The following is a 17,493-nucleotide window of genomic DNA, read 5'->3' as shown; positions in this document are numbered from 1 at the left end:
TATAATGGTTCATTTAAAAAAAGTTTATATTTGGTATTTAGCTATGAACAGTAGAAGTAATTTCTATAATTATAATATTTTTTTTTTTTAATATTACTTTAGATACCCATAAACCTTCCTTTCTGAAGGACGTGTTATGGTCAAAATTCTATTCAAACCTAGCCTGGACTTCTCACACTTTCAAATAAATTTTCATATAGTATTAATGGCTTGTGTACCGATGGATTTCTTTCTCACTGAGCAAACTAGTGTTGCCCAACTGCAAGACCAAGACGAGACTTAGGCTAGTCTTGATCTTGCTCTTGCGCCGATACACTTGGTCTTGCAGGCTTAAGTCTAGTCTTGCCGTTTTCAGTCTTGGTCTTGCGAAAATGCAAGAACAAGACCAAGACTGATTTTGGGCAACACTAGAGCAAACCAGCAAAACCATCACAGAAAAGGTCCTATCACTTGTCCTCAAAAGACAATTATCAAAGAAACAGATACAATCTGAGATCCTGTGCCTTGACACATATAGTTATAGCGCCACTTGATCATTATAAAGCTCTAAAACCCACAGCGATTTCGATTTAGTCCTTTTAATATCCGTAGCGCCGACTATACAATGTTCGCAAATCGCAATCTTGGAATAACCAAAACTCAATATTGGATCGAAAGTGCTCTTGAAGTTATCTGGTAGTTGCCGATCCCATTAAAATACATTTTAAATATAAGGAAACCGGTGACTGAAATAGCGAAATGTCTACTACTCTTTAAACTCACCCGTTTCGAGACAATTCTCATCTCATGCAATAATTCATCGCAGACATGACCATAATGTACTGGCAGAAACGCAACGACCCATGCATATTCACGTGACCGGACATCACTAATCTCCAGTACCTGTTGCTCGCTTAGGCTAAAGTCTGTAAGGAAGCGTTCAAGTATTACGTAACGAAATTGGTGGGGGGGGGGTTCATTGTGTAAAACGTTACGATACGTGGCGGGGATTGAATTACGCGTTATTCTTAATATTATTTTCGACTTTCCAGTACTTTACACCACATAATGGTAACTTTTAGGTATAACGAGTCACTAGGTGGTCACGAAATGTATTACTAGGTACAGAAAAACGTTACGGCGCGTTACAATGGTGGGGTCAATAATCTCCAAAAATTGCGTGACGTAATACTTGAACGCTCCCTAAAGGCCGATTTACATTATCTTAGTGTTTAGGAGAGTGCTTTAGTACAACTTAAAAGGCAAGTTCTTTAGCGTAGCGTTTACTAAAGCAAGTAGCGTTTACATGTTTCAACTAAAGTACTATCCTAAAGCACTCTCCTAAACACTAAGATAATGTAAATCGGCCTTTAGCGATGCAATTTCAATGTAGATTTTTAATACCAGTAGCCCTGTCAATGTTAAAAAAGAAGCCCAAAATAAAGTTAATAATATATTTTGACAATAATTTGAAACAGACGACGTTAAGTAAGCTAATGCTAAGCACGGCGCATTAGCTAAAGAAATTATTTTTTAATACAGTTGCTCAAAAAGTGGCGTATTGCAGGGACGTATAGCGTTCGGGATGTGGGCTATTACACACTCGTGCTTTTTTTTTACCTTTTCCGAACTAGTGCGTTTTCTTTCCCAACTGTCAAAATAATGTCTATTAAAAAGAAAAAACCAACCACGAAGTTTTTAATAAAAAAAATTCATAGAAATTTTTATGATTCATGCAAATATTTCTAAAAAGAAGCTACTGCTTTGTTTCAATATAAGATTTAATGATTTGATTCAATGAGTTAGGTTAGATTTCATTTCATCTCCTTAAATTTCATTTCATATCAATAAAAAATTGTACTGAAGACTTGGCTGTATGGGCATAGTTCCCTTTGCCTACCCAGAATGGGTGAAAAAAAAAAAAATCTGCTTATATTCTTTTACGGTTGGCGCCATTTTCCAAAAATGTTCTTTGCGCGTTTAGTTGTTTGTTATATTATATATTAAATATACATAAAAATCATACGAAATAAATAATAGTTTGTCTCAAACAGTAAATAAATATGCAACCTAAAACTTCTCCAGTTAGTATAAAAAACTGTACCAATGTATATGTGAACAATAATTTGTATAAGAAATAAATGATTAGTGAGTTGAGTTTATTGTTTTTTTATTATTTTATTAAATTGCATAATTTTTTCGCAACTGTATTAAAAATAGTCGTTCAGTACACGTGATGTAGTTCGTTCATATACTATTTTTTCTTATTAAATAACATAGAATATGCCTCTGTAGTTGAGGGATTCTTCTACTTGTATTTATCAGACTTAATAGCGCGAGTGTGTTTCTTGAAAGCTACAACCATTGTAGAACTTAAACGCGAAACATAATGTAAATTCAAAATGAAATTATAGGGAATCGTGGTAATTAGAAGCGGACACATATTTGTGGCTTCGACACATAAAGTACTAAGACAGGAGACTGTAAAGGCCGAAAATTAAAAATTAATTGCGCAAGTGTCTTTAAAGCAACAACTTAAACGAGAAACATATGGATATATTTCAACTCAAATTCAAAAAGCTAAAGTTCTGGAAGCAAATCAAGTTCGCATTTTAAAACACCTATTTATACGAAAAATTCATAAAAAATAATACTCACCATCTATATCTTTAATTGAGTCAACAAACTCCACAATATTAGATTTATCGATTTCTCCACGATATCTGAAATATTTAAGGTCAAAGCTATATAAATATGCTTATAATAATTTCTAAAAACGTTAAAATATATACTGTATTATGATTTTATTATGTTATTTATTATTGGGTGTTTTAAAATAAATGTTGCAATATATACTTGTGCAATTTTCCCCTCTCCTGTACCGCGATCAATGCATTGTTTTCAGACACAGATCGGCAGTAGTCATTCGTATGTGCGCTGCACGACATTACACCAAACTGCGAAAGATAATATAAATAGGGTTTGTTTAAGATAAGTTCTCGGAGTCTGTGCAAAAAGAGAAGCGAGGGATTTGAGCTCAATTGTACATTTATAAAAAAAAATATGTTTACACTGTTACGTCTTTATGGTTTGGCATTTGATGTCATATACTTTCAATGTCACTATTATAAAACCGGCGGCCGATTCACGGATTATTTTTGAAGTTATACTTCTTTAGGCGCTTCTTTTATACTTCTTTAAAAATATGAGATAATAATGAGAGTGAAATTTTACGATGCGCGCGCACCGTGACACAAAATTATCAGTATGGGCGCCGAGCGTGCGCAAGCGAGATGGGAATAAGACAATCTACAAGTAAAAAGAAATAGAATATGCGTGACGTTAGCACCTATGCCAAGAATTTTGAATGACCATAATGACATTTGTAGTTACCTTTTAAACAAATAAAGGAGTTTTAATTATTTTTTCAAAGAAATTTAGCAATGCTTTTTCACAAAGACCTATTGATACTTAGTTAAATGGTTATGAAACATACCTAGTTATTAAATTGAATTAATAATATAATATATAATTATTAATATTAATAAATAATTGAATAATATACTAAATATTATTAAATTGTTTACGTTAAATATTAATTATTTATATTTAAAAAAAATTTAGAAAGCCAAAGAAGTATAACTTCTTACACGCGTACATAAGTACACGCACCATTTTTTTTTAATCTTTAGAGGGCTTTTTGAGATTTTTGCTATCTGGGAATCAATAACTATCGTTCCTATATTATTATCGAATACTTTTAGTGACAAGAGTTAAGAACAAAAAAAAAATAGAAAAGTTTGTCAACGAAATGGCAACTTTGGTGTTTCATACTGTGGAACTTCCCGGAGGAAGAGCATATGAAATTTCACAGCATGTAAGGGAAAGATCCTTTATCAGTCTAACTACTACTACGAGATGTTGAAGTTGTTATGTATGTGCCACAAAAGCAACATATTATACGTAACATATAATTAATAAAAACGTATAATTATTGTATCGGCATTTCTTTGACAATAATGTAAAACTGGTTGGAGGATTTACTATGTATATATTCTTGTGGTTTTAACAGATGTTTATAATAATAACAAATAATATTATCGTTACATTAAGAGCACACAAGTTCTTTATATACGCGAAGTATATAAGCACTTACACTTATCCCGAATTCGGTAAACTCAAAAGAAGCTTCCATGAAGGGTTCGATCATATGCTGCCACGATGTTTTATACGGAGCAATTAATAGCGCCCACGTGGTTGTATCTGGAATATTTTTCTCTGTATACTTTATTGCACACATACACACACTTTATAAATATAAAGGCTGTCTCCAACAGGCTTTTTAAGCTCTTCCTGAGAGAAAACTTAGTACTAAGTACGTAAAAATTTATTAGAATGACTGAGAAGTGCATTTTTTTAATGACAAATCTACGCTCGCTGAGGAAAATTTAAAAAGTTAATACTATAGTTTTTAAAGGAATTCTCCTATTTTAACTGAACTTACACTTAAGTGATGCATGTCTTGCTATTACGGCTTAGAATATATTTTTATGAATGGATTAAAGATGAGGAAATAATCATTTCAATAGCTGTACATAATAAATTTATTTTATTAAGGTTTAATAATTTTTTTTTTTAGAAATCCTTAATTTCTTACCAATAAATGATTAAAATCAGATTGAATTTCTAACTTGTTAAATTACAGTGGTGCACGCATCTTAAATCGTTAAAAGATTTTTAGTCCATTGAAATGTTACATTTTTTAGGCCTAACCTTGCGTTTTTTAGAGGACGCAATTTTATTTTTTTGATGTGTAGGGGGGGGGTCAGTGTAAAGCTAAAACCAAGTTTGTGGGGTCGCCACCCTTGTCCCACGGCCGCCATCTTGGAAAAAGGGGTCCAAAAACCACGTTTTTAAATTTTGGATTTATGATAAAAAGTTACATAAACATAATTGTAGGCACAGCGATTTGCTACAAAATGTGTCTTTACAAGTTTTATGTACGATGGATAGTTCAGGAGATATAGCCAAAAACATGGTTTTTGGACCCCTTTATCCAAGATGGCGGCCGGGGGACAAGCACGCCAACCCCACAAACTTGGAGTTAAGCTTGTATTGACCCCCCCTACATGTTCCATAAATAAAATTGCGTCCTCTAAAAAACGCAACCCCAAATGTAACTTTTCAATGGACTATTTGTTATTATAACGAAATGCAGAATAACCTACCATCTTCGAGAATCTTCTTGAAATCCGAAATAGAGAGCGTATGCATATTATACGCTTGAGCAGCTTTCTCTAGAACATCCCGCGTCGGTTCCCCAAATATCCTTTGGTAGCCGCCCCCTGGCTTCAATATGCCCCACGCTGGGGCTTTGTTCACTTGTAAAGAGTGACATAGCTCACCCAATTTGTCACAATTAATTTCACCTGTTGAAGCAAAATTGAATATCATTTTATTTATTTACTAGTGGACCCGACAGACGTTGTCCTGCATGATATTTCAAGCAATTAGTAAAGCAAAGTATGAAAGTACCGACTGCAGCGCCATCTGGCGGGCTGATTTGTGAATCTAAACCATTCCCAGATCCCCTTGAACACACACAAAAAATTTTATCAAAATCGCTCCAGTCGTTTGAGAGAAGTTCAGTGACATACACACTCACAGAAGAATTATATATATAAAGATTAAACTTTTTAATATAAAAATTTAAATTTATATAATATAAACAAACAATAAAACTTAAACCTTTTTATAAATAATGCAATTCTTGTGAATTCATCCAGTGATCAACTAAATAATCTGTCTCACATGCCATAATATTCAGGATGTCAATATCATATAACGGAAAAAAATTGAGCCTTAATTATCTTCAATGTTAAAACGGTGACTTATGACAATTTTACAACCAATACCGTTTTAGGTAGGGTAACACTAAATTCATAAAAATGGCTAAAGCATTCGGAAAAAAATAGAAATTATCTTACAATTCTCTTAAAAATTCTCATTTTAAAATCTACTATATAAAAATAAGTCGGGTTTTCCTTCCTGACGCTATAACTCCAGAACGCACGAACCGATTTCCACGGTTTTGCATTCGTTGGAAAGGTCTCGGGCACCGTGAGGTTTATAGCGAAGAAAATTCAGGAAAAATTTCAACAGAAAAGCGGGATCACCAAACGAAATGTTACATAAAACGAAGCCATCTGGTGGCGACACGGAGTTCGCCGAGTTTGCTAGTTCTATATAAAATAACTCACCAAACATCATATTACGCATTTTAACTTTCAAATGGTGGACTAGCAGCTTATTATCACCCTGTGTAGAGAAATATAGGACCCATGGATCTTTTTTCTCATTACGCAGTTCATTTCTGATATCCTGCAATGTTATGGTAATTTTATTAAACTAAGTCGTTACATGACTATACTATACTACTACTACTTTATATTCTGCAATTTTTTTACAAACATTTAGTAGTGACAGTAAGTATGGCTATAGAATCTTTATCCCTCTTTTACCAGCCACACCCTTGTAGATACATTTTCGTGAATACCTAGGTAACACTGAAAATGTTTAGAAAATGAAAAACGGCTTAATGTAGAAAGTGGCCAATACTTTTATTGTTCTTCGAAGTAATCTTCGTTCCTCTCTACACATCGACGCATTCGATGGAACCACTGAGAAAAGCAGTGGGCCCATTATTCCTTAGGGGTCTCTTGTATGGCATTTTCGTAAGCTTTCACCGCATCTTCAAGGCTCGTAAAGCGAATACCTCGATTTTTATCTTTAGTTCTTGGGAATAAATGAATGTCGCAGGGCGCCAGGTCCGGACTGTATGGCGGATGACTCATTATCTCGGAAGCTGCCATAGTCAAATATTCGACAGTCCGTTTTGCGGAGTGCGCTTAAGCATTGTCGGGGTTAAAGAGGATCCTGCTTCGAGGGCGCTGCTGTCGAATTTTTTCCAACACAAAAACAAATGCCAAATGAATGCAATATACTACATGAGGTTACCTAAGAGTTCTAAAATTGAAATTCAAAAAAGTTTTCATAAGCAATGTTTCTAACTGGCCAGTTTTAAACATTTTCAGTGTTACTCATGTAAATGGTCCGTCTAGGAGCCCCTTTAAAGGCGCAGACAGTTGACAATTATGGCGCCTGCCTGTGTCTTTATGAAATAGGGGGTAAGGGTAATGTTTTTAAAAAACTAAAATCTATGAAACAACGGATTACATGACGGTTAAGACGATGAATAATGTTTAAAAATTATTTAAGTAAATATATCAAGCAATATCTAAAACAACTGTATTATGAAACAAAAAACGTAATTTCAATCTATATTTGTATGTATTATCAAGTAATATATAAAATTCTCGTTTCGCGGTGTTGGTAGTTAAACTCCTCCGAAACCGCTTGACCGATTCTCATGAAATTTTGTGTGCATATTGGGTATGTCTGAGAATCGGACAACATCTATTTTTCATCCTCCTTAATGTTAAGGGAAGTCCACCCCAATTTTTTTTTTTTTAATTTTTAGATACATTTATTTTTATTTTTTTATGATACAGCATTAAAATATACATACAACCCCTAATTTTCACCCCTCTACGATCAACCCCTATTTTTTATTATAAATGATATACATGGCAAAACGACGTTGGCCGGATCAGCTAGTTTTATTATATGAATTCTTTTACTCACTTGTATCTTTTTTAATCCGACTTGTTCAATCGGCGGCAGTATTCCCACAACATTCTTAATAATAGTCTCTTCATCAGTTGAGTTTATCCACACCGTTCTATTTTTGTACTGTAGTAGAATTTTAGATTCCAAATCTAGCTTGAGTGTCTTTTTTAAATCGTCATCAATTTTAACTATACTTGTAAGCCAGTACTAAAATATTAATATTAAGGTAAAAACACACAAAGCATACAAATTACTTTTCATTAATCCGACCGAGTTGACCTAAGTGGCGAAGATCGCACGATGACACGATGCGTTCTCGTCGTGCGATGAGTTCGAACATACAGATTTCATCAGAGTGTCCTATTAGAACCTCGCAAGTAAACGTGCGAGCACATGAAATGCTTTAATAACGATCGTACGATGCGTTTGATCGTGCGATCATGCAATCAAAGCAACAGATCTCTTTTGAGTGTCCTAATCGGTTACTACGCGATGCGTCGACGCGCGAGGGGTGAACGACGGCATCACACGATGAACATCGCGCGATCTATTAGGACACCTGTTAGGTCATCGCACGACCACTTTGATCGTGAGATGTAAAACGCATCGCGCCATCGTACGATCGCTCCCAATTAGGACGCCGCCTTATGCCCGCCTTCCACTGCGTAAGTATTGAGCGAGAAATGATAAAAGTTTTTACGTTTGACTAAGAAAGAGTTTTTATAATAATTTATTTCGTCTTTCACTGGCAACGAGCTCGACTAGGCGGAGCGGGAAGCGGGAAATGAACGACTATTCCGTTCATTTTCTGCCTAGTTCTCGCTCCATCCAGTGAGGTTGTGCGTCGTTTTGCGAGCGGGGAGCTTAGCACCAGTATTGGGCAGCCTTTCGTAGCATCAAGACGTTTTTGTGAATTTCACTATGTCAGATTCTTCTAGTGAAGATGATTATATTAATATGGGAAGTAAAATCTTACTACTGTATCACAATAAAAGCAAGCAAGAAACATATCCGGCGCAAATCAAGATTTTGGATCAATAATCACATTCGAGGAAGGCCCACAAAAGGAGATTTATTACGAATGTACAACGATTTGCAAGACGACTCCGTTCAAAACTAGTTTTGAAGAGCATACGCAGCGGACTCCGCTTTACTCGCTTGCTCCGCTCTGCTGTACTCTTTTGCAGTGGAAGTAATTGTATGAAATATAATAAAACTAGTTCAGCGAGTTTCCCACGGACTCCGTACGAAACTCGCTAACCTCGTATGTGACACTCTTCCAACTCGCTCACTCCGCTCCGATCGTCTCCGCTTTGGTGGAAAATGTATGAAAATCATCTTTACGAGTATAGCGGAGCCCGTATTGGGTCCCTTCCGCTCATTAAGCCGAGATTCGAGTTTTGGTATGAACTACGATTTCCATAATATGTCAAAATTTAATACGTTTTTTGTCATACGAAACTCACACTTAGCAAGTCTCGACTCTTTAATCTTACCCTAATATGTATTTCTTTTACAAAAACTATCCACACAACTAAAACCCACTGAACTTCTATTCATTAACGTTTGAGGCGTAATAAACTTGGTTAAATAAGTAGCAATAAACAATATTTAAGACACAAAAATCTACAGGACGGGTTAATAAGAATTATTGACTATTTTATTTTACTGTCAGTTTTTATGATGATAATTGATGATTTTTATGACATTTCAAAATACCTTCTATATAATATATAGATTATTATATCAAATCTTTGGAACACACTACCGTGACATACCGTATACGATGAGGTTTATATATAAATTATAATTTAATTGTAAACATAAATTAATGTTATACTTACCAATCTATAGGCAAGCCGTAGTAGCATATTCTCATTCATATCTGTATCAAGGACATAGGCCGTTGAATGATTGATATCTAAAATAGTCTTTACAAATGGTATTGTGACCTTTTCCTTTATATGAAGCACTATAAATTTCTCCAAATCCTCATAAGTATGCTGCCCAGTATATTGTACGAAACTGCCTTCGTTTCCCTGTAAGTAAATACAATATTTGCTGTACAATAATTTGTTTTTTTTTTCTTTATTCAATATGTTTATAGACCAGGAATCAAACCTATAGCCGATTTGATTCCTGGGAAGCAACAAACTTGATTTACGAAAAAAAGCAATACTCAAAAGCTTTATTCAAACTCTGCTACTTAATACACTTAAGCTATTGAAATCTTGCTTTTAAGCACTACATAATCTATCTTTAACAGTTTTTAACGAAATTAAAAATAAACATTAATTGAACTTATTAATTAAAAAAAAATAAAAGGTTCAGGGTAGCATGATGCGAAAAAAAAGTGCGTGCGTACAAAGTACACATGTAAGAAGTGAAACTTCTTTGTAAATTAATTAATACTAAGGTAAAAGCCCCAATAGATGATCATATACCAGTATATGATCACTCCATGTATTTGTATATCTTCCATTCACACTGTTCACAGACTGTATACGTGCTAATATAAATAAATAAAAAATCTGCGTTTAATGAGCAAGACTTTATGCGACAGAATTGCCATCTAAAGTTCTAATATGTAACTAATAAACGAATACATCAACCAATAGCGTGTATTTTCTGGATCTCCCTTACTCTCTCTCAATCTTTCTCACTATAGTTCTCTCCCACCTCTCGCTCCATGGCTATTTGCTTAATTCTACGTTCGCCCTTTCTCACTCTCTCAATCCATCTCTCGCTTTTCTTCGACAAAAACGCTGCACATATTCGTGACATTATTATTATTGCTTTTTCTCCGTAAAAATTTACCCTCATTCGTCTAAAGAAGTTTCACTTCAAAAACATAATTTGATAAGCTTTTCGTGCTACATTAAAAAGTCTATGAAAACACAAAGCTTCACATTTATGATTCATATGAATACTTACATTAGGATAAAAAAACAACGTTGGATAATTACCTATCCTCATTGAGTGATAGCAAAACGAGTTGTAATATTTACAGTTCACAGCGCCAAATTTAACCTATGAAAAACATTTTTACTAAATCAATTACAATATAAATGATTTATTATTAACAATTTAACACCAAAATATACAAACATAAATTTACCTCCGAATTTATTAATATAGTCTTAAGTTAGGCTAGATCGTAATTTGATAACTAAAATGGCTTTAATTGATTTTTAATAATAATTTTAAAAGAGTAAGACACTCTTATAATTCACAGTAATCAACATCAGTTACACAGGTTGCTTTTATTTTTATGTGGATGTATTTTCCAGGAATCCTGTTATAATACTTATATTTATATGTACTTATTAGCCAATTTTGTAGCAGCAGGGCTTCTTATATAATTTTTCCTAAATCAGGCAAGTATCACACAGTACAGTAACAGTCCTCTGTGGAAAATAAGGTAAAAACTGCATTCATCAGGGGAGTAAGAGTAAGAATGTACCATTCCATCGGTAAATGTTCATTTTCTGGGGTACCTTAGTCCGATTAAAAAGGAAAGGATTTTCAAAAGGATCTTGATTCTGGTAGGGAATACAGATTTGTCTGTGTTCCCTACCAGAATCAAGAGAAAGAGTCTATATCTGTGTCTATTTTATTGATTATTTCATAAGTAAACCCCAGAGGAAGAATGGTAACACCAGTCAAAATGATATTCCCTTTTATATTCTATCTCAGGTTCAACTCAAGTTGTATTCTTTATTCGGTCGTAGGACGATGACACACTAAAGTGGGTCTTCCGTAAATTAAAAAATAAATTAAAAAAAAGTTTCATATCGAAGCCGATATACTTTCTGACGTTTAACAAAGCATACAGACAAAACTCTTGACCTTTTTTAAATATTAACCTGAGATGTGGTAAGCATAAGCCAAATTTTTCGTGCTCATTCTCTGTTGTAGATAAATCCAGTTAGATTACTGTTTCTTACATTTAAATTTTGATATTACTCACATTGAAATGTATGTTCGATATGGATAATACAAAAATGAATCTACAGATGCTGATATAATCTTGAATATGAAGTGATTTATATTGACATTAATACCTAGGTAGGGTAAATGTGGCGGTATAAAAAGTTATTGTTACATATCGCTTTTCTGTAGATATTGATGTTTGCTCTATTGTCAAGTCTCCGCAGCGTACACTACTAAACATATAGAGATTTATATTAGAATTTTTTCACATCTTGGGCTACATTATAAAAAATTTATGATTTCAATCTTTTTTAAAAATATTCTATATTGTGCCTATATTGTGGGATATTGTCAAATTGTAATAGTGAAAGAATTTTTCAATTCAGTTTAGTAGTTTTGGAGCCTATTTTATGCAAACAGACAATCAAATCTTTACTCTTTAACATATTATAGTGTAGAAAATTATGTTAAATTTAAAACTTACTACTCCCTTATACACTTCTGCCAATTTTTTCCAATCATCTGCCAGGTTCTGACATGGCGGGCAGAATGGAGAATAGAAGTTAATAAAATGTAGCTCACTATTTAGGAATGCTTCTGAAATGGAGGATAAATAATTCGAATGTAGTATAAATTAATTTCCAACTGCTGAAATTATAGAAAACTCCTTTGACTAACATTCCTAGTACAATTGGACTTTTTTTGCTTTGAAAACAAATGTTTGTATAATTAAATGTAATGTTTAATGAAAACCTTTAAAAAAATACTTACTGTACGTAGATGGTGTTATATTTTCCACATTGGGATCTCGGTGATACAATCCTTTTATAAACATGTCATTATACATAGATTGAGATTGAGAGTCATGTTTCCGTGTATATGCAAGGTGTGAGCCATACATATCATATTGACGGCGTTTCTCAGGATCTTTGAGTGTTTCATATGCTTCAGTAATTTTGAAAAACGTTTCTCGTTCTTCTTCATCCTAAAAGAGTAAAATATTTATTTTAGTCTGTAAGTAATGTGTGTATTTATTCCCACTAAAGATTTTTTATTATTAAAAAGAAGGTAGTAGGTGTAAAATTATATGTTGCCTATATAGTTGGTATTACTTTTAAAACATGATATACTACTATCATGTTTTATATTCAATTAAATTAATAGCCTAACATTATCATTAAGAATTAACTAATATATTTAAGAATATTTGATTGATATTTAACAAAATCTGTTAAGGAATATGACAATTCTATTATAAAAAAGTTAAATTTTTAATTTAAAAGATTTGATCTATAGAACTCTAGATAACTCTGCTAATAAGGTCAAATGAGAATGAAGTAGATGTGTGCCACCTACACTTCCACCTACACAATATTTTGCAATATGTACTTCAGTTTCAATAATATTACGGAAATGGTTTATGTTTTAACAAAGTAATGTAAAAGAGTATATTATGTACTTACAGGATTCTTATCAGGGTGCAATTTAATGGCCAATTTTTTAAAGGCTTGTCTTATCTCAGCCGATGATGCTTGTTTGGATACCCCCAATATTTTGTAATACGAAGCATGACAGATATTTAAAGTAAATATGATAACTAAACTAATAATTATTATTTTGTACCTAAAATAATTATTATATTGTATAAAACAAGGAAGACAAAAAAGAGCATAAAAATCATTAAGCATTAAATTCATATCAGAATTTTAATTTTTATACTCACATTTTGATGTTTTGCTTGATTATGAAGATTAGGAATGAGTATTTTTAATTGGTTATCATATAGGATCCTTCCAGTCTTAGCGCGATTATTTAGAGCATATTGTATTGTATACCTGTACCATAAGTGCTTTAGCTATAGCTCAAACTAATACATGTTTTTAATTGTAGCCGGGATATTATTTCAATATACAAAAACATTAAGTTGCCATTCTTCACCTGTTAAGGACACCACCTAATACCTATAATCATTTATCGAACGCGAAGAATATTTTATATTTTTTTTTTTGGAGTTTATGGCCTGGTATCTAGACCTTTAGGCCAAGAATATTTTATATTATTGATATCAGGGTTGCCAACTCCTACAAAATGTTCCCCCTAAGACCAACTTCAAATACTAGGGGTATTTGTCGATCAAAAACCCTTAAGTTTTTGTTGTACACTTGGTTTGAGAGGTAATTTCAAATATGAATTAAAAATACCTTGAAGTAGTAAAAAATTTTTCTTGTTATTTATAAGAGTACATTTTACATATTTATATATTATGTTAATCAATGACCGAATAATATTAATGGTAATAACAATGAGATGAAACGATTCTGATTTTTATATCTTAACTTTTCTTTCTTCAAATTCAGGTTTTCTTAACGTTTCTTGGCAGATTTTTTTCTGTATTTTTGTACTTTTTCTTTTTGACGTGATAACGTCTTTAAAATCGTTTTAGTCGGGTGACATGTTCAGAAACTTGTGTCATTCCGTGAATGTATGAAGAAAAATGTATATCATAGTCGAATAAGTAAACTTGTCATTTTACACCCGAAATTTATCATCAAAAGTGTGAATAAAACGAAAGATGTAATTTAAAATTTGAAAAAATTGTTATCTTCATTAATTCCTTACTTCCCAAAAGCTTATATCACCAATAATAGACCAGTCAGTCAAGACAATTAATTCATAATAATTCCAAAAGTTTTCAAATTTTGATGTAAGGTCGGGAGTGGTATTAAAACAAACTATAAAATTTTGCAACCTGCTCTGCGGTCCGGAACATTGTTAAAAATAAGTTTTGGTCGTGAAAAAAATTCCAAAAGTTCTGCAAACTTGGGGTACTTTTCGATATAATATTTCATATCACGTATAAAATTTGCAACCAACCTAAGTGTACGGAACATTTTTTGTTATTAAAAATTAATGTTTTTCTTTATTAAACTGAAGGAAAACGTTCCAAAAGTTCTGCAAATTTGACAGATATATCGAAAATAAAATAAATAACAAAAAATGTTCCGTACACTTAGGTTGGTTGCAAATTTTATACGTGATATGAAATATTATATCGAAAACTTCCCCAAGTTTGCAGAACTTTTGGAATTTTTTTCACGACCATACAGCAAAAATTAATTTAATTGCAATTTTAACAATGTTCCGGACTGCGGACAAGGTTGCAAAATGAGATTTATTGTCGTCCCAATGTACCATTCACTTGACCGAAGTTTGAAAACTTTTGGAATTATTATCAAATTTTCGATTTCGAATGTCTATAATGACTGGCCTATAAGACGTTATCACGTAAACATCTCGATCGTAAACCTACTTTACAAACAACCAATATTTTTTTATGTGTTCTGTTACAGTTAAACGAGACAGAATTAAAATAAAAAAAACGAATTGCTTCAATGTGCTTTTTTACTTCTAATACAATATTATTAAATGTCATTGGAAAGCTTATGCTTCTAATATTTCGTCGAGGGCTTCGTCTGGCTTTCGCGTTGTGTTTTGCTGTTGCTGATATTTTTAAAATCCTACATATTGAGGTTAAATGATTTGATCATACGGTCAGAAGGAACAAATTTGACACATGAAAGTATTGTTTTTCGATATTTAAGCTGTAGCCAGGCTTGGAGTTTATATTTGGTTTAGTTTGTTGATTGCGTTCGAAGCTTACCATAAATTTTATAGAATCGTGTTTGTAGAAAAAAAAATCTTGAATAACGTACCCCCTAAATAAATGTACCCGCTAAAAAACCCCTGGAGATCTTGATTACCCCTAATTTTGGGGGGAAAACCCCCAAGTGTTGCCAGCACTGATTGTTATTTGTTTTAGTGTATATTTTTCTATAAAAATGTTCTTTGAACGCACAGACCAAGTTGAGATACATATTAAATTATTAAACCTACTCTATGTTATAAACTGTAATACATATTATATATAATGTGCGTTTTCCAATTACAGCACTAGAGCGCATTATGCGGCATAATGCTCAACGTTGAATGTTCCAACTACAGCAACGCTTCGCACAATTGAGCACTCTCAAAACTAATGCTCTCGCGTGCTTCTCGCAATAAATACCAACACAGTGACAGAAAATTTACCAGTGCTTTTCTTTAAGTTGGCATTTATCGAAATTTTCTTTAGTAAATATTATTTATTGTTGAAAAATTTGTAAGGCTTTCGTTTCGTCGTAGATTTTGAAAATAATTAAAGTTATTTCAAACTGCTAAAAAAAAAATATAAGTATGGATGAAGGTATAAATAGTTACTTTTTTTATATTCCACATTTAAAATATGAATACAATTTTATTTTAAAATTCGGATCTGTAAACAAATTTATTTTACAGGATTATACTTTTGTAAACATTGCAATGGTTTTGAAAAAGTATATAATTTTTTTAGAAATCATTTAAAAAAAATTACTCAAAACGTAAATGAAACTTCTTACATGAAACTATATATTTTACTGTTAATTTAGCTTGTTAAAACCTTATATTCTTTAAAGATTTTCTCTTATTTCAGTAAAAAAATGTTAATGAAATAATTTGATTATTAAAATAAGCGTAAAAAGTTTTCAACCAATTATTATTGTTAACCACATTATTTATACATTAATGAGGTTGCTAACTCTATTCAGAACATTTTAATGTTTAAAGAACTTTATTTCTCATTACAAAAATTATTTTTTATTTACATGAGAAATTTAATATTAAGTATATTATACGAACGAGATACACGTCGCCATCAGCTAGCCCATTTTTTTTTTCAACACTGACTTAGCGCACTCTGCTGATGCATTTGAAAACTAATTCACGTTCCAATTAAGCTTCAGCATTATGCGGCATTGTGCGGCACTGAGTCGCATTATGCTCTGTAATTGGAAAACGCACAATATCTACAGCTCTAGAACATGAACATTAATATCATATTTCATCCTTTTTCTGGGAGGCTATTCTAATGCGTAAAAAAGAGATACAACAATAGTTGTCTGGTTTATATAGTTACGACTAGTTCCGAATTCCGATAAAGTAACGTCCTTTGTCGAAATTTCTAAACGATACATTGACTACATATTTTGTAATATATAATTTCTCTCGCTTGGTGTTTAGTATTTTTATTATTAAAAATTGTATAGGTACATACTCTATTAATTAATTGATATTATTAAACGTAGTTTGTGCAATTCTAGAAAAAATATTACTTTTGGAGTCTGGCCTACTTCGATAACAGTATGTCATCATCCACAACGTCAAACACCTTCCTGTATACAAAGTATCAAAACATCTACCGTTAGTTCTATCTATAGTAAGTTGCTGCTTGTACTACACAAGGGTCGAAAGCCACGCTGGCAATCTAACAAATACGGTTTCACTTGTTTGACAATGAAGGTACAGAGCTTATTCGAATATTTTAGCGGCAGTCAATAATATAGCCGCGGTCTTCCTACTGTAGACTGAGTACAATACGCCGCAAAGTCAGCCGCACAATCCGTATCTAAAAGTAACTTACCATTTTTTTATACAATTTTGATGTGCAGTTACTCTTCCTAGCCTTTATACCAAAAAGACTAAGTGCGTTTTCCAATTACAGCACTAGAGCGCATTATGCGGCATAATGCTCAACGTTGAATGTTCCAACTACAGCAACGCTTCGCACAATTGAGCACTCTCAAAACTTATGCTCTCGCGTGCTTCTCGCAATCAATACCAACACAGTGACAGAAAATTTACCAGTGTTTTTCTTTAAGTTGGCATATATCAAAATTTTCGTTAGTAAATATTATTTATTGTTGAAAAATTTGTAAGGCTTTCGTTTCCTCGTAGATTTTGAAAATAATTAAAGTTATTTCAAACTGCTAAAAAAAAATAAATATAAGTATGGATGAAGGTATAAATAGTTACTTT

The 17,493-nt window shown here is 32.6% G+C and overlaps 1 protein-coding gene across 1 annotated transcript in view; it reads right to left on the bottom strand.

The window, feature by feature from the left end:
- The window catches only part of LOC125052572 (dnaJ homolog subfamily C member 10-like), a 65,337-nt gene that overhangs the window by 3,019 nt on the left and 44,825 nt on the right, over nucleotides 1-17,493 (bottom strand). Inside the window, exons 13-24 of the mRNA XM_047653497.1 lie at nucleotides 13,065-13,224; nucleotides 12,373-12,586; nucleotides 12,086-12,198; nucleotides 10,603-10,698; nucleotides 9,513-9,707; nucleotides 7,684-7,875; nucleotides 6,240-6,360; nucleotides 5,208-5,408; nucleotides 4,136-4,242; nucleotides 2,836-2,936; nucleotides 2,638-2,702; nucleotides 763-905 (exon numbers count right to left, since the gene is read on the bottom strand). Coding sequence (XP_047509453.1) covers nucleotides 763-905; nucleotides 2,638-2,702; nucleotides 2,836-2,936; nucleotides 4,136-4,242; nucleotides 5,208-5,408; nucleotides 6,240-6,360; nucleotides 7,684-7,875; nucleotides 9,513-9,707; nucleotides 10,603-10,698; nucleotides 12,086-12,198; nucleotides 12,373-12,586; nucleotides 13,065-13,224 — 1,708 coding nt within the window. The remainder of the gene's footprint in view (nucleotides 1-762; nucleotides 906-2,637; nucleotides 2,703-2,835; nucleotides 2,937-4,135; nucleotides 4,243-5,207; nucleotides 5,409-6,239; nucleotides 6,361-7,683; nucleotides 7,876-9,512; nucleotides 9,708-10,602; nucleotides 10,699-12,085; nucleotides 12,199-12,372; nucleotides 12,587-13,064; nucleotides 13,225-17,493) is intronic.

This window comes from Pieris napi, chromosome 9, assembly GCF_905475465.1.
Source record: "Pieris napi chromosome 9, ilPieNapi1.2, whole genome shotgun sequence".
Lineage (NCBI taxonomy): Eukaryota > Metazoa > Arthropoda > Insecta > Lepidoptera > Pieridae > Pieris > Pieris napi.
The sequence above is the reverse complement of the archived record's forward strand: the minus strand, read 5'-3'. Positions and strand labels throughout refer to the sequence as shown.